This window comes from Melitaea cinxia, chromosome 15 (assembly GCF_905220565.1).
Source record: "Melitaea cinxia chromosome 15, ilMelCinx1.1, whole genome shotgun sequence".
Lineage (NCBI taxonomy): Eukaryota > Metazoa > Arthropoda > Insecta > Lepidoptera > Nymphalidae > Melitaea > Melitaea cinxia.
Window position 1 is genome coordinate 4,111,681 of NC_059408.1, and position 27,276 is coordinate 4,138,956.

The 27,276-nt window shown below is 33.5% G+C and overlaps 2 protein-coding genes across 2 annotated transcripts; one reads left to right on the plus strand and one right to left on the minus strand.

The window, feature by feature from the left end:
* Positions 1-1,509: 1,509 nt before the first annotated feature.
* Positions 1,510-7,373, minus strand: LOC123660699. The gene is made up of 6 exons (XM_045595750.1): positions 7,352-7,373; positions 5,755-5,948; positions 3,008-3,177; positions 2,474-2,564; positions 1,986-2,159; positions 1,510-1,908 (listed from the first exon to the last, which is right to left on the minus strand). The coding sequence occupies exons 1-6, from the start codon at positions 7,371-7,373 to the stop codon at positions 1,762-1,764; spliced, it is 798 nt and encodes a 265-aa protein (XP_045451706.1). The 3' UTR covers positions 1,510-1,761.
* Positions 7,374-11,308: 3,935 nt separating this feature from the next.
* LOC123660622 (tudor and KH domain-containing protein homolog) lies at positions 11,309-27,058 on the plus strand. The gene is made up of 14 exons (XM_045595678.1): positions 11,309-11,619; positions 11,782-11,968; positions 16,425-16,643; positions 17,723-17,880; positions 18,484-18,610; positions 21,085-21,245; positions 21,619-21,732; positions 22,653-22,751; positions 23,087-23,179; positions 23,596-23,710; positions 24,640-24,757; positions 25,476-25,537; positions 25,739-25,747; positions 25,953-27,058. Exons 2-14 carry the CDS (start codon positions 11,785-11,787, stop codon positions 26,198-26,200), a joined length of 1,707 nt encoding a protein of 568 aa, XP_045451634.1. The 5' UTR covers positions 11,309-11,619; positions 11,782-11,784; the 3' UTR covers positions 26,201-27,058.
* Positions 27,059-27,276: the final 218 nt, after the last annotated feature.

Sequence of the window (27,276 nt, forward strand, 5' to 3'; positions counted from 1 at the left end):
GTGCCGAGGTCTGACGCCGGATCGATGTCATCGATGGTAGCGTTCTCTGATAAAGAATTGGCTGGCGTACGCGTCCGAGGCGGCTGTATCATGTCAACCGAATTGTCTGGTATACCGTTTGTATTGAATCCGTTTCTAATTTCTTCGGGTGATCGAGCATCTGTAAGCCCTGCGAGTATCTCGCCAATAACGTCTTCAGCGTTTTGTCGGGGATCAACGACGTCGTCGGTTGTCTCTTCGCCATTATCGTCATTAATCATCTTATTATTCGAGTCTAGTTTCATGATTAGAAGTTTATTTTGATAAAATATTGATTTGTTATCAAAATAATTCTTGTTTATATCATAGTACTCTGTGTAAATAACAAATAAGACCCAAAGAACACTTGTTATTGCAGTCAGATGATTTATGATTACAAAATGCTATGTTGCTAGTTTTAAAAATCCTTAGTAGTAAAAGCTTAAAGGCAATGTTATAATATATTTATTAAGATAATTTAATACTAATTTTTTGACAAAATATATTGTAAAATATTTGGAATATATAGTTTTTATAAAAAGGCATGGGAAAAAGTAATGACGAAAAGTAATCCTAAAATACGATAATTTCGAACACGAATACTGAACCTGATAAAGTGCAGGAAATGACAAAAAAACTTCGTACGGTATTTCTAAATTATCGTTACACCTGTAGATTCTGCTAAAAAGTTGTATTTTTATTAGTCTAAGATCCGAACTAGACCATTAGACATGGTCATCACCCATCTGCTTAATAATTAAAAATTAAATAATTATCTTCTTTGTTAAAGTAAAAAAAGTATGTTACAGATAAATCGCGAAAGGGTTGGATGGAAAATTCATCAATCAAAATTATTAAACAACTAGTTGTACCCGTGACTTTATCCGCGTGGAATTTAACAAAAAAGGTCAAAAAAGGTATTGTGCAGTCTGTTAGCACAGTTATAAAATAAATAAATTTCAAAAATAAAAGTAGCCTAAGTTACTCCTTACTATATCTGCCATTGAAAGTCCCGCCAAAATCGGTCCAGCCGTTTCTTTTGTTGTAAAAAAATCTTATTTTGGTAAATGTACCGTGTATATAAGTACATCCATATAGGTACATTTAGTAAAATAACGGTTATTTTAATATTACAAACAGACACTCCAATTTATATACTAATATAGATGGGCTAAATACAAGAAGCATTATACTAAAATTAAGCTTTTCGATAATTTTTTAAATGATTATAATTGTGTTCGTTTCCTCCAAGTAGAAAACAATCTTTAAAAATTTTATTTGTATGTTTTTTTAACATTTACTTTGCAATTCACATGTATGTCACAGCTTTGACCATGAAGATCATTACTATGGCCGCTTTCCACTAAGCGTCCGCAACGATTGCGGCGCCCATTCTATCGTTCCACCTAAGGCCCGCGGTCATAGTCATGATATTTGCTATAATAATGTGTCGTGAGATCTTTTTTTGAGAACCAATCTTAAATCAACAAATTATGTTGTTACGTTTTATTTTGTAGGTACCTACTAGTTTCATATAATTAAAACTAACTATACACACTTTTGTATTTAAAAACATAAGTTTTGCTGATTAATTGATATGTTTAACGCTTTCAGTTGTGGCAATGAAGCGTCATGTTATATAATGAAGAAAAGTTCCGTTACGTACTGTTCCGTTAAGTACGACTCTGTGACAGTGTTTTAATGTGTCATAATTATAAAATATTCCTAATTAAACAAGGATTGTTAATTGTTACAAAATCTCCGCTGCGGAAAATATAAGTCAAGATAGGCTTCTTTTCGAAGTTTCTTTTCTATTTCTTCAATTTTCATTATTTTTAAAGCAGCTTTGCAACTATTATGTGCGTGTGCGAAGAAGCAATCTCTCACCGACTGAAATTAATTCAAAAGTTTTGCATTATTTTGTAAAAAAAAAATTTAATAAAAATTAAAATTATAGCACTATATACCTTAAATTCAGCTAATTTTGCACCCTGAAATTTAGCCAAACAATGCTTAAACAATCGCGAATAATGTTTTCGACATAAAAATATTCTATTTTCGTAATGCCAATAGTCGCCCTGTGCAGAACATGAACAGCCGCAAAAACCACAAACATCCAAATTGTATGGTACGCATTTTATCTGTTGAAAAAAAAACATTAAGCAGAAGATTTTTATATCGAAGAATTTGTTATTAATATTTGAATTTTTTTATTAAATTGACAGATGTATAAAGTTCAGGAAATAGTGTATAGACTTGTAACATTGACTGTTACAAGGAAAAGTAACAATATATTTCTACTACTTCCTCCGTTCCTAATAGAAATAGTTATTATTCTACAAAGTAGAAATATTATTCTGAACAAGCAAATAAGCACACGGATTTTGAATCAGGTCCTACAACATTTTCTTGCAATGATATGTCGATAATTATATCAGTAAAAAAGTACACTTACCTCAACAGCGCACTTTAGAACCTTTTTACCGGAGAAACTATACGAAAATTTCATTTGTCTCTTCTTGTACTCCGGATAATAATCACAAGGCCTAGAAGAAATAAAACCTGTATAATATGTGCACTACTACTGAGGTTAAGGGGTCGTGTCCACTGAAGCAATTTTATTTCAGTCGTGTGGTCTAAAGCACACTCGTTTTTATTTATTTATAGAGAACGGTTTCTTAATTGTGTTATCGTATTGAGCTTCTCACAGACTGGTGACCCTCTGCAACGATTTTATTATGTAAAAAGCTTCTTTGTAATAATATAAATTAGAATTCAAAAAAATGGAACTCATTACAACGAAATTTGTTACACAGTAGTTACAGAGCCATATTCATAAATCATGTAGAGGTACGTACATATACCATTTGTGTCTCAAAATTTTCATTATATTATAATTATTTGAGTTAATATGCGAGGCGAAAGAACAGGCAAATAAATTATAATTATCGTAAAATAGCATATTTTATAATAAAATAATTTCACTTACGCTGGAACATCTCCTGATTGGAACAACGCTTTTCTCTTTGACGTGGAGTTAAAAGGTGCACAGTTTTGAGGTATTGGCTCCATTGGTGTAGGTTCTTTAGGAGGAGGCTGATATTCGTGCTTTACCTTCCATCTAGGTGACTTCGGGCCGTAATAACACTTGCTGTAAATCTAGACGGATATTTAAAGTATGTAATATAACACAGGCTTCACCTTCTAGTAAATAATGCTCATTATTTTTTTTCTTCAAGAAGGTAGACCTTAATTTTGACAACGTTTTTACTCAGAATTTATCAGTAGGCATTCCGTGTTCATTAGAAATCTGTCTAATATTTTATTTTATTACTAGCTGACCCTGCAAACGTTGTTTTGCCATATATGTTATAAGACCACTTAATCCCCCCCCCCACATTATAATCTAGGGGTATGAAAAATAGATGTTGGCCGATTTTCGAACTTAGCCAATATTCACACAAAATTTCATAAAAATCGGTCCAGCCGTTTCGGAGGAGTATGGTAACTAATATTGTGACACCAAAATTTTTTATATAAGATTATGAAGTTAATTTTATTAAACAAAAGAACTAAAATGACAATATCGAAATATTATTTTTTGATACTATTAAACTACTTGTAGATTAAAATCTTTTTAAGGGTAAAATCATCCGCCAATCCGCAGTGGAGCAGCGTGGTGGATTAAGCTCTGATCTCTATCTTAAATGGTAAAAGAGGCATATGCTCGACAGTGAACAATATGGTTTCACTAGAGGTCGCTCTACGACAGATGCTGGTGTGGCACTTCTCAAACATATATATGACGCCTAGGAGAGATCACAAAATGCTATTGGTATATTTTGTGACCTATCAAAGGCATTCGATTGCGTGGACTACGGGATCTTATTAAGTAAACATGAGTATTACGGCGTTAATGGTAGAGCTCTTAATCTAATTGCTTCATATCTATCTAATAGAATTCAACACGTATCAATAAACGGAACGAAGTCTTCTGGATCTGTGCTAAAAAAGGGCGTTCCACAGGGGTCGATTCTGGCTCCATTTCTTTTTTTAATATATATAAATGATCTGCCATTTTATGTTAAATATATTTGTGATATAGTCCTATTTGCAGATGATACTTCTCTAATATTTAAAGTTGATAGGAAAAAAGTAAATTATGATGACGTGAACGCTTTTTTGTCGCGAATTCAAGATTGGCTTAAAATAAACAACTTGGTTTTGAACGCCAAAAAAACCAAGTGCGTTGTGTTTTCGTTACCTAATGTTAAGCATCCAAATTATAATTTTATAATAAATAACGAGAGGCTTATTGTCAATGATACTACAGTTTTCTTAGGGATACATTTGGACTCAAAACTTCAGTGGAATTCCCATTTGTCATCCTTGAATGGTCGACTCAGCTCCGCGGCATTCGCAGTTAGAAAAGTACGACAACTGACCGACGTTGCAACTGCACGCTTAATATATTTTAGCTATTTCCATAGTGTTATGTCTTACGGCCTGTTACTGTGGGGTAATGCTGCAGATACTGAGACTCTATTTATCTTGCAAAAAAGGGCTATTCGCGGCATTTACGCTCTTGGAGCTCGAGTGTCCCTACGCGATGTTTTCCAAAAGGTGGACATATTAACGATCGCGTCGCAGTATATTTATAACAATATTATGTATATCCACCAAAATAATCATTGTTTTGAAATAAATAGTAATAATCGCATTGTAAACACGAGAAGAAATAACAAAATTGTAACTCCAAGTTTCCGACTGCGAAAAGTAAACGTTTCCTTTCTGGGTCATGGTATTCGCATGTATAATAAAATACCACAAACGATTTTGGAATTGTCTCAACATAAATTTAAAGTTTTTATAAAAAAAAAAAGATAAAGGTTATTACTCGGTGCAGGATTACATAGTTGATAAAGATGTGTGGACTTAGTGACGCTGCATTTCATGCAACATGTTTCTAATTTTGTACTAAAACACAGTTTATATATTATTTTCAAAAGAGTAACTGCGGAGTTTTTTGCCGATTCTTCTCTCCAGAATCTACATTCCGAATCGGTGGTAGCTTCACTTTTACAAAAATAATAATTTATTTTTAAAGTTTTAATTTGTAAAATGACGATTCGAAAGTGCTCTTGGAGCCTACTTGAATAAAGCTATTTTTGATTTTGATTTTGATTTTGAGTGGGGTATTTAGGACTCAAGTGAAAGGGTAATTCACAAAATAAAAATTATGTATTTTTTATACAACTAGGTCGGCAAACAAAGGTACGGCTAACCTATTGATAAGTGATTGCCGCAGCTTATAGACGCCTGCTTCATCAGAAGCATCGCAAACGCGTTGCCGATCCTACCCGCAATCCCAACAGGAACACAAGACTGTTTGGAAGTAGGATAATTTAGCTGTGTCTGTGTCGCGAGGTACTACCCCAGTCGGGCTGCTCCAGATTATGAACAGGATATTTCCGGCTATGCCCTACCTCAGTTATCCAGCTGATAGTAATACGCATGATTGCATTGTACAAATATGTAAACTTGTCTTGTAAGCTAACTTTTTTTCAACTTACGTTCTTTGAAAGAATTTTCAATATTACACTAAGCCTCCCAGTACTATACAGTTACCCTCATCATCTTAATTAGATATAATATTTTTCAATATAGAACTTCGCTCCTTTGTTATGCTTTGATAACATGCAAACAACTACAAATATACTCATTTTTGATAAGTACCCTGTGGGCAAGGTCGTAAAAGGCGTCACGATTATTGTCATAGCTGCCAGGGCCCAGGTTTGGTTTCACTTCGGGTGCATTCCGTCTCATAAAAGGACTAAGCATAGGTCCCTTTTGTGGTAATACTTCACGGTCTAGACCAGTACCAAAACATATACGAGGCGGTTTCTTCTTTGTTACAACATATTCAAAATCTGTGCATAAAATATAATTCATAATTATCAATATTTGTTAAGATTAATGGTTTTAATAGTGCCAAGATAGCACAAATAATTTCTCATGCATTTCATAAAAAGCTACTTTATATTTATTATCATAATTTTAAAATAAGATTATTTTTTTTGGTATCCTGTGTGTACCCTTTAAATTAAATATTGACATACGAATATATCTCAAGAATCTTTCTTCTGAAAAAGAAGTGAAAAAAAATTAAATAATTCTTTTTTACCACCATGAAACGCCTCGTGCATATTATTAGGTCGCAGATACTGACGCTTGTACGGTCGTTGCATGATCGCTAAGTTCACCGAACAACTGACAGTAGGATGAATCGGAAGGCTTTCGTGATATTAGCGACAGTTAGCGACAATAAAAAATATGATAAATATGGTTATTACGCTTTATTGGGTCGCACGCTCGCTTCGTTTGTAGGGTGCATATTTTTTTTGTTCAGGACAAAGTATTCAACCGGTGGGTAGATATTTTAAATATTTTTAAACGTGATATGCAAAATGTGTTTTTATTAATCACAAATGAATTTAGGATGCAATCAAAAACGAAGAGTTTTCCTAATCAAATGTAAATAGCAAAGGCAAGAAAAAGTCATGGAATATAAAAAAGTAAACAGATATACTCAAAACCAAGCAGGACTCAAAGCCCTTTGACCCGACTATAATTATTTTTTTTTTTTTTAATATTCTATTTAAGAGTATGTATTAAGTAATTAGTATAAGAATGTACATTTTATATAAATGTGATAATTTTATTTTGGTTTTAACGATAAAATATCATTTGTTGCATTGCTGATTGCAGAATTGTAAGATAAAAACGATTGTAGATTATATTACGTATTACACGCAGAAGCATGAAGTACAAGTTTTGATTTATACTTTCACTACTTTCAGTCGTTAGTTTTGTTCTAACTAAATCCTCAATTAAGTTCACGAAATGAAAAAATATAATATTTTTAATTAAATGTTCTACCAATATTACAGTGAAAAAAGTAAAATAAAAAATACGTAGATTATAATATTAATGCTGTTTAAATATAAATGTTTTTGTGTGTGTGTGTGTGTGTGTGTGTGCACTGTTTTAATTTAGGTAAATTTTTATCACTAATACATCAATTTTATATTTCTTAGACATCTAGTCATTATTAATAATTTGTTATTTGTATTTTACGTTACGTAGTACAGTAGTTGTTTATATTTCTGTGTCAAAATTTTAGAAAGTACATAAACATATTTAATAATTCTATCTTTTCCTTACAAGTGTGGTCAACATAAAGCGACTTTGATATAATCAAAATGGACGAAATGAAAAATGGCGAAGGTCATGAACGCAAAATAAAAAGAAAAAATACTAAATAATACCTTACCTAACGTTACATCCCACGTCATTGCTTTCAATAATAAATTAAAGTTAAAATATTATCAGTATTAATACGTCTGCATTAAAAAATAACAAAATCTGAAAATAAAAATATCATAATTTTTTCTAAGTGTACTAATTGCTAAATTGTTCATGTATTGCAGTCTAATTGGTACAAATCTTACGTTTTTAATTCATCAATTAGAAACTGTTTATCAATAAATGAATGTACTCAAAATCAATAGGTCGTTACCTTTTTTTTATGTCACTAGGTCGGCAAACAAGCGTACGGCTCACTTGATGATAAGCGATTACCGTAGCTTATAGACGCCTGCATACCGGAATCATTGCAAGCGCGTTGCCGACCCAATCCCCAATCCCCCCAGGAGCTCTGGTCACCTTACTCACCAACAGGAACACAATACTGCTTGAAAACAGTATTATTTTGCTGTGATCTTCTGTAAGGTCGAGGTACTACCGCAGTCGGGCTGCTCCATATTTTGAGACAGAAATTCCTGCTGTGCCCTACCTCAGGAATAATATAACCTATTGATTTTGAGCACATTTTGTTCTAATTTATTGGTTACAAAATCAAATTATATAGGTACCTACTAAAAAATACTTATTTATATTTAAAAAAATGAAATTAACTGATCAAATACAAGCTACTAAATTTTAATCGAAGTTATAGTAGTAGTTATAAGTAAGTAATAAGTAGACTTAATTGAATATTTATAATATGGTGGTTCGATAAATATTAATTAGAAAGCATAAAATTCATGGGTTTAAATCATGTCCAAAATTGAACCGAGCCTGCACTTCTCGGAAGAAATCCTGATGAATGTATATCTATCGATATTTTTTGCTTTTAAATTTAATAGAGGAGTTAGCCCAATGAATAAGGATGAATCATGGTGTAAAACTCATTATAAAAAAATCTGGAGGAAAACTCATAACCGGGTGTTAGGGGCAGCGATTAAGTTACAAACCAGAGCTGATATAAGAGAGGGTGACCTGCTTTAATACGCTTACAGGAAAGTATGCTACGGTCGGTATGTATATTATTCAACTTTAAAAAATCATTGTGTTATTACCTTCCATATTTAATTAGTATAAACTTCTTGATAACAAAAATTTAAATAATAACATACAAAAAATATTTCAAATAACCTTTAAGTATTTAGTTCACATCAACAGTTTGGAGTTTTCTTTTTGACATTTGAATTTAATTAAAAAAGACTAGACTGTAACCAACGGAGGATACATGGTGTTAAATGTTATACATATTTTTAATCAAGTCGAGATATACCTAGGTATATTAACGTCAATTGAAAGATAATTGCGATTGTAAATCGTAAAGGAACTCAGCAAAAAATATTCCTCTCAGAATAGGTATTTATTACAAGTTCAAATGCTGAATAATCACAACCATGTTACGTGTGGCGGATTTATAAATCTGCCTTCAGTAGGCAGTATTCAATTTTTACCGCCCCTAGTGACCACTGAAATTCAATATTTTATTTCCTGTAGGAGTAAAATCAGGCGCAGACTCATTCCTCAAAAAGGTTACACCACCCGTTGGTCACCACAAAACGGCCAGTTGCTAGTCGCAATTATTTCGGCTGACCTTGTTTTCTTAGGCCGTCCATTCCATAATTCCTTAAAATAATCGAATCTATTGCTGTCCAACGATTATAGGCATGCCCAATCATTATGTAGATCTATATAATAAAGTTTCAAAAATAAAATTCAGGCAAAATTTGCCGCCCTAGGCTTTAGCCTACTCAACCTGCATGTAAATCCGTCACTGATGTTACGTTATAATTCTTCTCTTTTCTTCTCTGCGCATATACTCTGTTAATCTTCTAAGGTAGTTACACATTACTGATAAGAACAGCAGTCGCAATGTCAAGCCGCGCCGACACGCGGTGTGGCGATTCCCACGCATGGAGTTGATTTTTTTTTACCCGGAGCAGAATGTCTAAGAGGTGCCAGTAAAAACATCTTTATTTAGTGACGTCAGAGGTAACGTTATCGGTATCATTACTAATCTCTGCTTATCACAAATTGTCTTGATATCTAAAAATAGAATTACGTGCTCTGAAAAATTACTCTTAACCCAAAAAATGTAACAATTAATGAACTAATCAGGATGTTATAGTTACTGTTAGATACTGGGTTTGAAATAATAAACTTGTGCGCTTTTAAGACTATATTAGCGTTTTAAAAAACAATTTGAAATTACATAAACTATATTAACGATTGGAGGAGTAGATTCAAAATTTTAAATTTTTAAAAGGGTATGGCGACAGTCATTGCGAAAGCCGCTGATTGGTCGAATTTGCATCCACACGACCCTCAATGTTGCCAAGTAATTTGGACAGTTATAAAAAGTAAAAACCTGATAGCGCTCTTTTTAAATATCTTAAGATAATTTCAATTTATTTATAAAGAATTCCCAGTTCCCACATTTTTGCGTCATATTCTAGACATTCTAGTAACAATTACCTACCGTCAGGCGTCAACTTCGATTCTGCAGAGATTCTGAGAGGTCTTGCAACAACAGCGGTGGGGTTACGTCGGCTTAATGGTTACGGTTTTTTTATAATTTACAGCCGCCAGAGGCATGATGATAGATGGGTATGCTGTGTAACAAAAAACAGAATAGCATTCTGTCTCTTTTTCTATCATACGTAACGCATTTATGTTTTAAAATATAACCAACTACAATGTAACGTCACTCAACTGGTATGCACAGTGTGCACCGTGCACCGCACCTCGTGACCGCACCCATCGAAAGCAGTGATGTACAGCGGCATTGACGCGAACGAAAATTTATGACACTGTCGTACTAATCTCTCATCATTGTAATTGTGCTCTGTTGCAAGACTTATATATAAGACCGTGATTATAAGAACATTGACAAGAACAACTAACAAAAATATTATCTGTGGATAAAATTGTGGTGCAGCGTTGCAAAAGCTACCGATTTATCGGTAGATCTACCGATTTTGGCCCTTGTCTACCGATATACCGATTTAGCTGTGCGATCTACCGAATTTTTGAATTTTCAACTAATGTAAAATAACTTTCTAAAAAAAAGGTAAAATAATATTCTCAATACGGTAACACTAAAAGAAAACGGTAACACAAAATCAATGCACGGGGACTTCCCGAAATTCTTCCCACTACGTCGAATATGACTGTTCAAATCCGCGGTGTGTTAAAACAAATTGTACTAACACGTCATATAATAGAGTTTATTATTGTCTGGTATACTAGGGAAAATCCCTGAAGATAGCTTTCTTCGGGTTTGTTTCTTGAATTAGGTATAGGACTAGTGATGGATTATTTTTGGATTATATAGATGGCTTAGGATTAGTATTCGGATTCATTATTGACATGGGAAGATTCAATTCGCATTTAACAAATTAAACATAGTTGCGAAATTTTGTGAGGTGTTATGCGAATTCATCGCTAATTTATACTTCTTTCGTGGCAGAGCTGCGGCTTTCGCTGTAGAGTGAGTGTGTGAGTGAGAGAAGTGATATGTTTAGTAAATAAGGCTGTTGGTTTTGTAAACAAAATAAATAAATTACTTCTTTCTGTCTCCATTGTATGGACTACTTCTATAATTAATGTTTCTTAGTGATAAAACGTATTGCTTTTGAGTACTTTCTTTTTCTGTAATGTAAAATAATTATAATTATAAATGGAACAAAAATTTGCACGCCGTTTAAGGTAGATTATATGAGACATTGTAACTAATAACACCTTATGTATTAATATATTCATGCAAATAAAGAATTTGATTTAATTTAAGGGAAAAAAATTAAATAAATGAACGCATTATTGACTTAAAATACTTTTGTTTTACTCCGAGTAAAAATCTACCGATTTCTACCGATTTTTCGGAGCCAAATATACCGATTTTTTATTTTACACTTTTGCAACACTGTTGTGGTGATCTTTGAATATACACGAAATAAATGCTAATAATATTTTGTTTCCAAAAATATTTAAAATAAAACGAACTGATAACTGTTTGTTATATCATTTGTAATTCATAACAAATTGCTGAGGTAAATTCGTATTTAGTTCTATTTTGTGCGTAACAGGTGTCATATTACATGTGAAGCAACTTTAATTATGTCATATCTGATAATAGATTATTATATCATTATCACAGTGTATTTATTTACATTTAAGATTATTTGATTACCTACTTTATAAAGAATAAAACCTATATCTTTGAAAAAACTTACGAGCTCTTTGGTGCATCTTTTCTGTGATAAACTTTACATATTGAGTCAGATTATTTTTGATAATAACATTATTTAAAAAAAATGCTATTTAATCAATTCAATAGTTTATGTAATTATTTTTAATATTCCAAATATTATTTTTCATAAACAAAAATAAACATTTTTATTCCAGAAAATGCCATTGAATACTAAGATACTGGTACCAGTAGCCCTTGGGTTCTCACTGGTGACAGTCACAGCATTTGTGGTGTATTATGTCTTTAAAAAAGATGAAGCAAATGAAGACAAAATAGTTAGATCTACAAGGATGGACATTATTGAGGTGCAAGTACCAAAGAGTATTGTTCCTGCTTTAATTGGTGAGTTTCTTCTTTCTATATACAATTAAACATTGAATGTATTTGCTTATTGGTATTTGCGCTGCCAGTCGTGGTTTCTAACCCTGCTCATGACAAATATAAGTAAATGCTTGCAGTAGTCTGAGTGTTTGCATTTGTATATTGTTCTTCTATCTAGACCCCAGACACAGGAATAAATTCTGAGACCGTTGAGTGTGAGGCATTATTTTTATTTATATTTAATCTGGAAATATCTTTAATAAATTCTTTAAATTTTTATTGTTAAAACTAGCTGACCCAACTTGTCCTGTCCTGCAAACTTACGAATGTATGAACATAAAATATTCACTACTTTCTCTCGAAATTTTCGACTTTTCTACACAATTTTTCATCCCGTAAAAACCTTATACAAAGTCAAAGTATCAGTCAGCTCTTATTAATGCATCAGGTCTGAAGTTTACATCTTGGCAACAAATATAGTGGTTCATTTTTGTTTATATATTTTATTGTTTTAATGTATGTATCGTTTTCCGTCAATAGTTGCAGGATCTGTGGGGATTTTGGGTTCGATTCCCAGTGCAAGTCTAGATGAAAATATATCTTTGAATATGTGTTATGTATTTGAACATTTATAACAAATAAAAAATGTATCCTATATATCGGTATTATCAAAAACATAGGAATTAAATTTCTAGCTTAGAACTTGATAATGATGATAAGATGATGAAATTTTGTGTGAAAAAAAAAGTTTTGACTATTGTTCTTTAAATTACTGACATAAAAAGTTTTATAGTAGATTTCAAAAGCTTACTATATAAACTTGGCAAAGATCTGAGTAATTTTTAGGTTGATTCTTGGCAATCTATTTTTAAGCACATCAGCTTAAAATTAAAAAAGTGTCTACAGTTTGACCTGTTTATTTCATTGCATGAGTCAGTGAGGTTTTTATATAGTTGGATTTTTTGAAACAGAGTTGGAAAAAATATTTACCAACTTTCATTTACAATGTGATATTGCTATTATTATACTAATCTTTTGATGTGGTTAATAAAATTATATTTCTTAAAACACGTCCCTAATTCTTTCATATATAACTGGCAAATATTAGTCAAATTTTCAATGACAAACTCTGTAATATTAGGATGTTTTGAAGTTAAATTTGCAGACATATTTCATGAAGATTCCCTTAGTTTGCTTAACTTTTGCCATTGTTTTGTATCATCTTAGATTTAGTTGGAGTAATGAGTAGGACCAATTGAGGCAGAGTATAACATGATATATCATGCTCAACGTCTGGAGCAGCCCGACAGGGGAAGTACCTCAACTCAATACTCCTCTCGAGTATTGTTGTGTTACTAAGGCTGGATTTAGGGGAGGGCAACCAGGCCTACAGCCCCGGGGCCTCCACGAGGGACGAGGAGGAAATTTTTAGTTTGACTGTATTTTTTTTCTGTGTGTCACCTCATAACTTTTATTGGGGGTACCGATTTAGGTGATTCTTTTTCTAATCAAAAACTGGTGCTTGTCATGCAGTCCTATGTAAATTTGAAGACGAATTTGAAGCAAGAAAGATAGAAATGTAAGGAGTCACATTTTGAGTTATCCCTAATAATAATTATTAATTGACAGTTTTATTGACTTCTTATGTTCTATTAGTTGCCAAAGTAATTGAAGTTGGTTTTTTGTTCGTTTGCGAGCAAATACCATCATATTTTATTACGCTTTCCACTTAATTTCGTATTATAATAACATAATCTTAATATCTGTGCTATAAGTGTTATGTACAATTTGTGATAATGTGTTGTCGTAATTGTAAAATGTTACTTAAATATATATAATGATGTCATTTTTAAATATTGTGTTCAGAATAAATATTATAAAAATGTCTACATTCTGAGATCATGTTTGCACAATCTTTTTAACTCATTTCATAGAAGGTCGTTACCATTTTACTTGTCAAGCATGATATTGTATACTTGATATGTTTTGCTTGACCTTAAATATTAAGTTACAGTAAAAATGATATCTAAAAGCAATTCTTGCTTATTCAGTGTCTAAGAATATTTATGTGAGTAATTTGATATAATGATGATGGTTAATTACAATAACAATTGACCATTGTTTATTAGTCGACATTAAAAAAAGGAGGTTCTCCATTCCATTTTTCAATTTGTGTTATGTCATGATTATTTAGTGGGTGTACCGATTTTGATGTTTTTTTTTTTAATCAAAGGTGTTGCCCCTGTGGTCCCATTTAAATTTGATCGAGATCTTACGAGTACATTTTGAGTTACTCATAATAATGTTTATTTAATTAATTTTTTTTTAGACTACCCACGTGTTACTTATCGATGTAGTTAGTCGTTTTTTTTCGTTTTTGGCGATTAAGATAGTTGCAACGTCTTTATGCCTATCGTGTTTATTTATATTGATAACAGTAGGATACACAGAACTTCTGAAAAATATATACGCGATAACGCTTTAGTGCAACGGTCGTAGCACTGGCGTATGTTATGGCTGTTGTACTGGCGGTTGCAGGTTCGTTCCCCGCACGTGGCATACATTTGTATTGATCATACAGTTGTTCGCCGTGGTCCGGGAATTTGGGCCTGTGTATTGGGTGTTTCAGGACTCCCGACACTGGAGTGCCCACCTAAATCCTAGTTCTATCCTAGCGTTTAATTTGTTATATTTTTATTCATACGGGTTGATTTACTCTGTAATGTGAATAAAACATATTTTTATCCACATCTTAATTTCTTTCCTGAATATCAATCCATAATATTGTAAGCAATATGTGTATTTAAAATGAACGTTAAATCAAATGAATGAATAGGGATTCACTTTCAACTAAATCTCAATTTGTATGCAAGTTGTTCTAGATCCTACAAGCAGAGATATTTTTAGCGTAGTGTTATTTTCTATTGTGACGTCCGTTTGCCTGTAATGATCATCAGACGTCAGAATTTTCAAATAGAAACATCATACAATATGAGTAATGTAAAACCAATTTAAACCCTTGAGAACTCGGACTTCAAATTTAATGCTGTATACGCTGTAAATTTATTATTGTAAACTACTTGAAATTTTATTAATATTTCAAATCACAATTGGTGTATATGTAAGCGAATTGAAAGTAAGTAAAGCACGTTTCAGCTCCCACACGCGACTGCAGTTTACACTATATATCACTCCCTCAATACTTTTCATATCACGGACCTTATACCGCTTCTAACTCCAATGAAATAATGAACGCTTCACGCTCAACGGCCCTCAGTAGGATTATCTCCTGTATCGGTGGTCCGAAAACACACAAGTACAAACGCCCAGACCACGACAAACATCTATAGGGCCAATACAAACGTCTGACGTGAGCCAGTGCTGTGATTGCTGCGCCAACGCGTCGTCAAATAGAAGTTTTTCTCTTATCTATACATATAATAAAATGGTAGGAAAGTTATAACTGTATACTGAATATTTTTTTAAAAGAATACTTGGGGTGTGATCTGCAATCGATACCGAAGCCAAAAATATAGTTTTTAGAATTTTTGTCTGTTTGTCTGTATGTATGTCCGGGATAAACTCAAAAAGTACTGCATGGATTTACTTCAAATTTGGCACGAATATTATTAAGGAGTCGGGTCAACATAAAGGCTACATACTATCACGCTATCACCTACAGGGAACGAGCAGAGAACCTTTATTTCTTCAACGCATTCTGTAACAACGTGTAATCTAACGACGCATATTTGAATGTTGTTGTTATTATGTTAATAACCATGTCATAAGCTAGCTACACACTATAAATAAAGACATTCTGTAGTATATTTAGTATCAACATTGCACCTGTGCGAAGCCGGGGCGGGTCGCTAGTAGTTAAATATAAATACAAAGTCCCATGTACGATAGGATTTTGTCTGGTTATGAAAACACCCACAAAGCATGCAAATCTTTAAACTTTACAAATATCTGTAATCAAAATAGCGCACCAGCAAGTTGTATCTGGTCGCGTCAGATCCATCTCTGATTTTTTAGAGAATTTTGTTGAGAATTATTTAACCGTCTGGTATGTCAAACCTATCGCATCTTAAACTCTTCAGATAGGGCACAGCCTACATCTTACTTATATCTTGGAGTAGCCTGAATGGGGAAACAATAAACCTTGCAGAAGAACACAGCTAAATAATACTGCTTTCAAGTTGTGTTGAGTTCCTGTGGACCCTGGTGGTGAATGAAGTAGCCAGAGCTCTGGGAGAGGGTTGGCAAAATGCTTGGAATGATTCTGGTGTTTCAGGCGTTCATAGCCTACGGTTTACGCTTACCATTATACCGTACGCTTGTTTGGTATCTTACTACTATAAATAGTATATAAAATGTGACATCTCAAAATATAAATTAATAAATGTACATTAAATCTCTTAATATTTAAATGTTTTTTTTTTTTTTAATTTAATCTCGTTATAATTTTCATTTTCAGGTCGAAGTGGATCAAACATTAAGCAAATAGAAGAGAAGTCAGGTGCAAATATACATTTCAAGAAGTTCGGCGAAGAAGATTACGGTGTCTGCATCATTCGAGGTCGCAGTCACACCACACAAATAGCCGAAACATTAGTTCACGATTTTATAAAACAACAACCAGTTATTGTCGAAGATGCGATGCCCGTACCGGGGTGGGCTTGTGGCAAAATTATCGGTGAGACTTTATTTTGAGTATATATTTTTAAATAGGCCATCAAAAGGTGAATTTCGCAAACTGCAGAATTTTTCGGGTTTTGAACGATTTTGTGGTCCTTGTTGTGATTGGTGTTTCCGAACCATTCAAGCTAAACCTATTTATAAATTTTTATTTATTTTTGAAGTAAAACTTCTTTACGCTCTCTTGACTTGGGGGGTAAGCTTGTGAATGCGTGTTGCGAGCATTACGAAAGGTTGTGTTCATACACATTTTCTTTCTTTTTCTCATAGCCAGTTACGTTTCGTATATCTAAAACACATTATTGTGGAGGCCTATTGCTAAAGAAGTTTTACTTCAGTCGTGTGGTCTAAAGCACACTCGTTTTTTTTATAGTACTAAATAGATTGTCCCTAGTATTTGTTAATATATTATGTATTTATCTAAGTGGTTAATTTTTCTCATAATTTATATGTATTTCTTCATAAAAAAGTTTCTTAAATATCATTCCGTTTCATGGATCAACTAACGTCATCAATCAATCAACAACACACGCATGCGCAAGCACGCCCGCACGCCCGCACGCCTGCACGCCCGCACGCCCGTACGCCCGCACGCCCGCACGCCCGCACGCCCGCACGCCCGCACGCCCGCACGCCCGCACGCACGCACGCACGCACGCACGCACGCACGCACACACGCACGCACGCACGCACGCACGCACGCACGCACGCAAGCAAGCAAGAAACCACGCGCAAATACAAACACACACACACACACACACACACACACACGCGCGCGCGCACACGCACACCACACACACACACACACACACACACACACACACACACACACACACACACACACACACACACACACACACACACACACACACACACACACACACACACACACACACTTGGGCAGGCGGGTTGGTGACCGCAGGGCTGGCTTTGACGCACAAACAAAAAAAAACAGGCAAACAAAAGCTTGACAAACCTGACTGAAACTTGATCAAATTATTGACTTCTATACCCACACGAATGGCGCAGGTGAAATGAAAACAACTATTTTAAATTAATTTTTTATTTCATTTCTAGGTACGGGTGGTGAAAATATAAACGATATAAGTCACCGCAGCGGTGCTAGAGTTAGGCTAGAAGGGCAGAGGGATGCCGATTTGAGTATTCAGAGGCAGGTCAAATTCCGGGGCACTGTGGAACAGATAGCTATTGCTAAGAAACTCATCGAGGAATGCGTAAGTTTCTTTTGCAAGAGTAACTCCGTGGCTACTTGCCGATTCTTCTCTGCAGAATATATATTATCCCAAATGGTGGTAGTCAAAAAAGAATAAAGTTTTAGTTAGTAAAATGACAATTCAAAATTGCGCTTTTGAAGTCTACTTGAATAACATAATTTCTATTTCTGATTTTGATTTTATATATCACTGAGTGACCGTTTTGATGTATTGGTGCCAGTAGGTGGCTCAATACCGCCGGTTTTTTGGGTACTGGTTTGATTCCAACGTCAGATGTATATGTAGTTGTATTTGTACAAATATGTTTCTTGTCTAGATGTATGTACTTTATAGGTAATCAAATTGTTCCATTGTGTCAGCAACTTTAACTAATTTTAGTAGTAATTGTTTTTTAGTCTTATCATAAAAATAGGTTTTCCTACATTTTCTACTCTGTTTCTTTGTATTATGAAATGAGGTTTTGTAGCCTATCGTAATTTCTGACTAGGAATACTCAAAAAAAAGAAAGAATAAACAATATTCATTCTTTATTATCGCTATGTGTGTAATGGGGCATATTGTGTTATTTTACAAATGTTTATTAAGTTAATATAAATCCGCAAGGTTGAACACGAGAGGTGTAGACGTGAAGTAGAGCAGGCTAAACGGAGTCCTCGAGTGGCGACGCCACCAACGACCCCGGCAGAGCAACCGGACACAGGTGACTCCAAGCATGCCAAGTACAGGACTGGTAAGATAACAGCATGCTTGCATTGATTTTGTTTTTACTTATCTATAATTCGGGAGGTCATTTTCAAAATTAAGTCATTCTTGTCTGGTAAGAAGATTTGTCTCCTCTTCCGTGATAATTGGAATTATTCTACCTAAAACAGCATTTGAAAGTACAATTATTGTCTAATAGGCATTTTTTTAAAGTAGGTACTAACTAAGGTTTACATTGTATTGAACTTGGTTTGAAAGGAAATATTTCTATTCCAATACTGATGCTGACTGATCTGAAAAATGTTGTTCAAAAAATCTAAATTTGGTGATGATCGCTTTTGAAAGTTACCTTCTGAATTATAAAATAACACGTGCTGACTGACTGACATTTGTCTACTAAGATATTTTCATAATCAAAACACATCAAAGAAAGAATTTTGGCTAGATTTATATTAGATAAAAGTATAGAGGAAATCTCATACAGGAGTTTTTTCAAGTTTTAAATATGAAAGTTTGTTTTAAGGACTTTAAATTTATTTTTACATAGGATTGTATTTTTAACCGACTAGTTCAAAAAAAGAGAGGGTTACTCAATTCGACCGTGTGTATATATATATATATATATATATATATATATATTAGATTACTTTTTGAACTTTATACTTAGTAACAAATAAACCTCTTTTTTTTTGTAACATGTTAAATAAATAACTTGGTGTGTACCGTGGTGTTTTGCAGCGTACAGATAGGATATAAGAAAATTGTTAGAGCACAAAATGTGATAATTATATTGAATTTTACTATATGCCATAAGTATGTAATGGTACAAATCTTTATTTAAAATGAAATATCCATTGAACGTATCAACAGGAATATAATATGCCCCTGGCGGCCCCTGGGCAAGCCATCTATATATATGCCATAAGTATGTAATGGTACAAATCTTTATTTAAAATGAAACATCCATTGAACGTATCAACAGGAATATAATATGCCCCTGGCGGCCCCTGGGCAAGCCATCTATATATATGCCATAAGTAATAAAGGTACAAATCTTTAATTAAAATGAAATATCCATTAAACGTATTAACAGAAATATAATATGCCCCTGGGCAAGCAATCTATATACTTCTTGGTAACTACTAAGGTATCCCATGTGAGTATGCTGTCTACTGTAATACGAGGATAAAAAAACTACTTAAAAAGTATGTAAAACTGTTTGTGATAATATAATACATATAGGGTTGAGTTATGGGATTGTAGTTGGGGCACTTGAGTCAGATATATTTAGGATTTTGTCTGAGTTTTGGTTCAACTCATTTTAGGCAAAAATTGAACTTATTCACTAACAAAACATAATATTTTTCTAACGACCAATTAATTACCTAATATTTTGTTTCTGGATAAAATTACCTAAATATCTTAAACATATAATGTTATTATTAATTGATTGATTGATTTATAATTTTATTGTTAATTTAGCCAATTCTAAGACTATTTTATACCTTGTAAATATTTTTTTATAACAAATTTTATAAAGTTTCCACTATCTGCCCCATCTACTATTTCAGAGTATGGTGAACGTCATTTTGATTATTTGATTTTTGTGTACTAACTGTGTGAATTTGCAAATAACATAATTAACAATATCATTATATTAAGTTGTGTATTTTAAAATAGTTTTTATTTTATTTCTAAATAAAAAAATAATAATAAGTCTTCGTAGTTTGACGAGTTAGGTTTTTTAAACGTTTAATGTAAAATCAAAATCAATATATTGTTTATAATTATTGATTTTAGGCTATTTCTGTCACAGTAAAGTTCAAAGAGTTTTTATGTTGCTACGTCAACAACATTACAAGTTAAATAAGTTTTTTTTGTTTCGTTATCTTGTTGGTGACGGGTGTTTATGAGTGTTTGTGTGTAGTCGTGTTTGTCCTTGGGGTATTTTGGTTGTGGCGGTTGTATTATTAAATTAGATAGCGGATGAGGTTTATTTATCTACCGTAAAGTAAAATGAAAAAAAAAATACAATGAAAAAATATAATATTAATTACATTGCATAAATGCAGGCTCTGAATAATATGATAGCTACTTCTATATTATTTTTGTAGATTTATGAAAATTATAGCTATACTTGAGTAAATAAAGAATTACATTATAAATGAGATCATCTCGAAACTAAAGATCCACCCAGTTTTACCACTTTTTAGTTTAGTGCCTTGCTTACAAGTCATACCCTGTATTTATACTGGTACCTTACTACTTTGTAAACAGCCGTTAACAAAGAAGTTATAAAATTAATAAGTAAAGAAACAATATCTAAAGTTAACAATATTATTAAGACATTCTATTTGTTGGACTTGTATAAGAAATAAAGGAAAGAATGATTTGAATCAAAAGTATTAGACTAAAGTGTTTCAATTAAATTATAACTTTAATAGTATAAATGTATATTTGTTTCCAATATGGTCTAAAATTTATAATATTAATATTCCACAGCGGAACCATCAAATTCATCGATCGAAGTATACGTCTCGGCATCGTCATCACCGTCTCGATTTTGGGTTCAGTTCGTCGGGCCACAAGTTGCGCAACTGGACGATTTAGTCGATCATATGACCGAGTATTATGGCAATAAAGAGAATCGTGCTAATCACGCTGTAAGTTATAATACATCTAATAACGTTGTTAGAAAGTTTTTTCTATATGAAATTTTTACAGTGTCTAAAATGTAAAAAAAAGCTAATTTTAAATATGATTATAAAAGTAGAACAGGTATCAGAACGAATATTGAGCGCTCGGCGGCAGAGTTGCAATCGCTTTGCATACCATCACACACAACACACACACAACAACACACACAACAACACACACAAAGACAAAATTATTTTGTTTGGTACAAAAATAAAAACAAAGTCCAGAATTTGTTCAGATATACTGATTTATAAGTGTGCATATAAAACACCTTGAATAAAAATTAAAAAAAAAAAATTACGCATGTGTAAAATTAAATTGGTATTTTTATTTGACCAGTTGGAGAAAGTGACGGTGGGGCAGGTGGTGGCGGCCGTGTTCCGGCACGACGGGCGCTGGTACCGCGCGCGCGTGCACGACCTGCGCCCCAACGAGTTCGACGCCACGCAGCAGGTACTGCGGTCACGGAGTGTTAGCTACTGGGGCACAGCAGCACCAGCCCGACTGGGGCAGTACCTCGACCTTATAGAAGATCACAGCTAAATAAAGCCTTCCAGTAGTGTTGTGTTCCTGTTGGTGACTAAGGTGACCAGAGCTCCTGAGAGGGTTGGAAGTAGGGTCGGCGCCGCGCTTGAGATGTTTCTGGTTTTGCATGCGTCTATAAGCTGTGGTGTTCGCTTACCATCAGGTTGAGACGTACGCTTGTTTGCCCAGTTGACCCAGTTGTATAAATTATAATATATTATTAAAATATTGTATATATGTGCAAAAGTATTTGTTTTATGTAATGCCAGGTGTATACTTCTGTATATACGTTGTATATTTGATTGCTCCATTTTTTCTTCACATTCTAGTTAATGCTGCCGATATTTATTCTCCTATCAAATGGTTATCGGTGATATATAAATAATCAGGAAAAACATTAGCACAGTCGAAGCGATGGTATTAATCTGTAGTGTGTACTATGTCCCGTAGAGTAATCTGTCGTGGGGCAGGTTGTGGCAACTAGTACCGGCTGCGTACTATCGAGTAGACACTATGGTGCATTTACCCTCACGTAAACGACTACTCTCGTGTATGTTTACGTAACTTAGACTTCTATATAAATAAAACTAAGTCGCTATATGTTTTGCCATGCGCTAAAATTTAGAGGTTTTTCATAGAATGAAATTAAGAAATTAACGCAGAATATTGGAAAAAAATTGTGAATATTTCAAGTTAATGCGTTTGGCAGATAACAGAACAAGACCACGTCGGTTGAGACAACTTATAATAAATAAACATTAAAATATGCTCATAACTAAGCATTAATGGAGAACGGCTTTTTCATATGGCTGGTATATGTAAATCAAAATTTCTTATTTGGTTTTTAGGTTGCCGATTTATTCTTCTTGGACTATGGTGATAGCGAATATGTAGCGACACACGAGTTATGCGAACTTCGAGCGGATTTACTACGTCTTCGCTTTCAGGTATTCCATTCAGAAATAATTTATTGTTTTAAAACTTTCTATTACATGGTTTATGTACATCTTACCTTTGAGGAAGAAACTCGGTTAGCTAATACTCTAGTGGGATTAATACTCTTCTTATCAATTATCGCTACGTTTCCATTTGTGATTGCATTTGCTATTATATTGCTATTTTACGACGGAGTTTCTTACCGATTCTTTTTTGTACATTTCGGTTCTGTGGTACTTATAACCATAATAAAATTAATTTAATAAAGACTAACTTAATATACTTTTGAAGCCTACTTGGGTTAAGAAATTTCAGATTTTGATTTTATTTCGTTTCTGGGTCGCAGGCGATGGAGTGTTTCCTGGCAGGCGTACGTCCAGCTAACGGTCAAACGCGTTGGCATCCACACGCCGTCGAACGTTTTGAAGATCTCACACAGGTAGGGGGGGGGGGGAGAATAAATTGAAAATACTCGCAATGTAAAAGTGACTTCTTTAATATTAGAACTTTAATTAGCTGTATAGAGTTTGTTATGAATTATATAGTAGTTTTTTTGACAAAGAAATTACACCAGTATTATATAAATTTTTAATTTTTTTTTTTTTTTTTTTTTTTGTAGTAAAACTAAGATTCATACATTAAATTGGCTTAGTCGAAAATTTCAATTATTTTTACGTTCATTGTTAAAGGTGCATTCTGTGTAAAAAAAGAATAATTGATTGAGTTTCAAGAATACCTTTTTTTATAGTATAGCGTCGGATTTACACTAACTGCCCCAATAAAAAAAAATCTGTACAAAAAAAAATGTTTTTGACAATAAATATTTGCATTAAAATATAAATAAATGATCTCTAGGTAGCAAGATGGAAACCATTAGTATCTCGTACGTGTACATATAGGAAGTCTTCAATTGGAATTAGAGATGAAGGGAAAGAGGTGCCCGGTATCAAACTGTATGACGTCAATGATGGTATGTTAATATCAATAATACACACGATATATACATAAGTTTTAGGGTTCACGGGGAAAGGGTAAAATGGGACCCTATTAGTAAGACACCACTATCTGGCCGTCTGTCACCAGGCTGTATCTCATGAACCGTGATAGTTAGACGGTATTTCTATTGCCGCTATAACAACAAATACTAAAAAAACTGAATAAAATAAATATTTAAAGGGGCTCCCATACAACAAACGTGATTTTGTGCTCATTTTTGCTCGATGTTGATAACGGTAATAGGGAGATGCTTGAAATATGTAGTTTAGTGGCATATTTTTGTAATAGATAATATATTTTATGCTTTGTGATTACGGTGTTAAAGAATATAGCCACCCCCTCTCTTCCTGTGGGTGTTGTAAGAGGCGACTAAGGGATAACACAGTTCCACTACCACCTTGGAACTTAAAAAGCCGACCGATGGCGGGATAACTATCCAACTGCTGGCTTTGAAACACACAGACCGAAGACAGGCAGCAGCGTCTTCCGTGCGATAAAGCCAGCTCTGTGATCACCAACCCGCCTGCCCAGCGTGGTGACTATGGGCAAAACACATGAGTTCACGCCATTTTTGGTGTGAACTTGTGGAGGCCTATGTCCAGCAGTGAACTGCGATAGGCTGAAGTGATAATATATTTTATACGTAAGTATTATTACTTTAGAAATACAGTGCACTGTTAAACTGTTAATTGTTTTTTTCTGCACTGTTTATTACATAAATTGTATTTTTTCTGTAAATAAATAATAATAATAATAATAATAACGAACGGAGAATGAATCTATCCTACATTGCTTCATCACTTAGCCAATTTTATTGAGGCACTACTTATGTCCAAATAAGGCTGGATATATGTTACTTATCTTATATATATACTTTTTAATAAAAAATAAAAACAATTCTAGAAGGTTCAGTCGACATCGGCGAGGTCTTAATAGCGGAGGGCTGGGCGGAGGCTTGCGAGACTAAGAACTCTCCCCCTCCTACCCCCCAAACGCCCTTCGGAGACCTCAGCAACTCTAGGTAAAATATTATTACGATTATTATATTTATTAATTTACTAACCAATTATTTATTATTTTTTAACCGACCCGACAGACTTTGTCCTGTCAAACGCAAAAACATGTCACAGCCATGGTTTGTACCTGTTGCGCTGGCGGTTGCGGGTTCGATCCTCACACATGACAAACATTTGTATTGGCCATACAGGTGTTGGCCGTGGTCTGGGTGTTTGTGCAGTCCTTGTGGGTCTCCCCACCGTGCCTCGGAGAGCACGTTAAGCCGTCGGTCCCGGTTGTCATCATGTACACCTGATAGCGATCGTTACTCGTAGTAGGGAATATATCCGCCAACCCCCATTGGAGCAGCGTGGTGGATTAAGCTCTGATCCTACATGACTGATGATCGGAGACTACATGGGGAAAGAGGCCTATGGCCAGCAGTGGGATATAACAGGCTGAAGCAATATAATTTAAATTATTATGGTCGACCATAATTAATGTGCGACCACTAGTCTGAATTAATTTTTATTAAAGTTGCAGAGTTTTTGTTGGTTGTTTTATTGGTTTAGAAATCGTGCGTTAAACATCTCAATCAGTAATATCTGACTACACCCCTCCTCTTTTCGTCATATTCTCTACTAACACCGGTAAATCATCTCATATCCGTGTTAAATCTGTTACTACTTGTATGATTAAGCTTATTACCCACAAGGTATAAACGATTCTTTATGGTTTCCCAGGGTGTTGGGTATGATGGTGGGGGGTACTCGGGCGTCTTCTATGCCCAAGGATGGTGGAGTTGGTATAGCTGGAGATGCTCTTAAGGGTAAGAAATTGATAATATTTATCAGCTGTGTACAAAAACGGGTCGATACAATATATTTAACAGATGCAGTAATCAGATACTTTGACAGTATATTCGTTGCAAGAACCTTAAAAAAATACTATTTACTATATAAAAATACTTTGTAAGACAAAAACTGTTGATGACTCAGAATGACAGACTTATCAGGTTCAAAAAATCTTTCAAACTATTTAGTTTTGTTATATAGATTTTACAATAGTGGAGAACTTTAAAATATCACATTTTTAAATGATACAGCGGATATTATGCTACGGGCAACAAAATTCTTTTAAATTTACCTTTTTATAAATTTCTTTAGATTTAATATTTATATTGTATTTTACTAGCATAATACTTTTCTTCTATTCCACAGATAACAACACAACATCGAGATCACTAGCGTCCGGTCTAGAATCTTCGGACAAGATAAAGTCTATCTCAAATTTCGATTTATCTTATCCGGATATGAACCAGCCGAGCAATGAAAACGGATCAAACGATTTTATATCCTCTGAAAGACAGCATTTAGAGCATGAAAGCCATTTGGGCGATGATTTAAAAGCAAATATGAACAGGATCGATTCACATCATGATAACTTGGAAGCGTTAGGAAGACAATAATAGGTACCTTAGTTTAAATTTATAGTGTATCCATATCAAGGAAATAGTGACTCAACAGTGCAACTGACAGATCCTAACGTTTGGTTAAAAATTAAACCATTAATAACAAAATTTTTATTACGTAATATAAACGGTAGTAGTAAACGGAATCGTCAGAATTTAGATCGATATTTGTAATAAAATGATTCTGTTCCGCGATTTCTATTACATCGCCTTAAGTTTCTTATTTTTTTTTTTTTTTTCACTAACCATTGGTCACAAAATCTCTTCAATTTGTAGTTCTGGTATTAATTGATTGGTTCATTTATACATTTACGAACAGGTGTAGTATTAGGCTTACTTTAACTTATCAATGTAAACATGGCTTTCTGATTTTCTTTGAAATAATTGGTAATTGGCGTGGCTGAGCTGAGTGATTTGTAGTTCTGATTTAATTTATTGATTATTTTTAAAAGATTGGTCAATTATCTTAATACTGTCGAGATGTTTTTGGTAATATTATGATCTTTGCAATATATCTTCAATACACCTTAAGCCAAAGCAAAAAGATATATATTTTGTGGAATCATTCTAAATGAATTATTATTGGCGCAAGTTTTAACATGTTCAAATTTGTTTAGAGCTTAGCAACGATCTTGATCTGTGTCTTAAAGGCGTTGAAAGTATAAGTAAATGAGTCATCTCGAATAAAATCTTTTTGATCTTCGTATTTTTACTTTTTCCTATTATTAATGTAAATGTAGTAAAAATTTTGTTGTTGTATTAACGCATAATACTTTTTTTGTGTATGTCTTAAAAATTACTATACCAATTTTGAGAGATATATTTTTGTACAAATAAAAATCTTTGTTATACCAACGATTTTGTTCCTATTTCCATATAAAAAATATACTATATATGTATGTTTTTTTTTCAAAACCGTAACCGTAATTATATATCTATCTTGGGGTCTATTTCACCGGCTGATAAAGTCTCTTGATAGTCTATTGTCATTTATGTGCGAGAAAACAACAAATTGACAGAATAAAATATTTCTATTAAAAAAAAAAATTATCATACATACTATATACATTCAT

Excerpts from the sequence above, each read along its gene's own strand:
- LOC123660699 (XM_045595750.1), bottom strand. The coding sequence starts at position 7,373 with ATGACGTGGGATGTAACGTTAG. Across the intron at positions 5,949-7,351 it reads GACGTGGGATGTAACGTTAG|ATTTTGAATATGTTGTAACA; the intron begins GTAAGGTATTAT and ends TTTTATGCACAG. Across the intron at positions 3,178-5,754 it reads TTTACGACCTTGCCCACAGG|ATTTACAGCAAGTGTTATTA; the intron begins GTACTTATCAAA and ends ATATCCGTCTAG.
- LOC123660622 (XM_045595678.1), top strand. The coding sequence starts at position 11,785 with ATGCCATTGAATACTAAGATACTGGTACCAGTAGCCCTTGGGTTCTCA. Across the intron at positions 21,246-21,618 it reads AGAATCGTGCTAATCACGCT|TTGGAGAAAGTGACGGTGGG; the intron begins GTAAGTTATAAT and ends TTATTTGACCAG. Across the intron at positions 22,752-23,086 it reads TACTACGTCTTCGCTTTCAG|GCGATGGAGTGTTTCCTGGC; the intron begins GTATTCCATTCA and ends TCTGGGTCGCAG.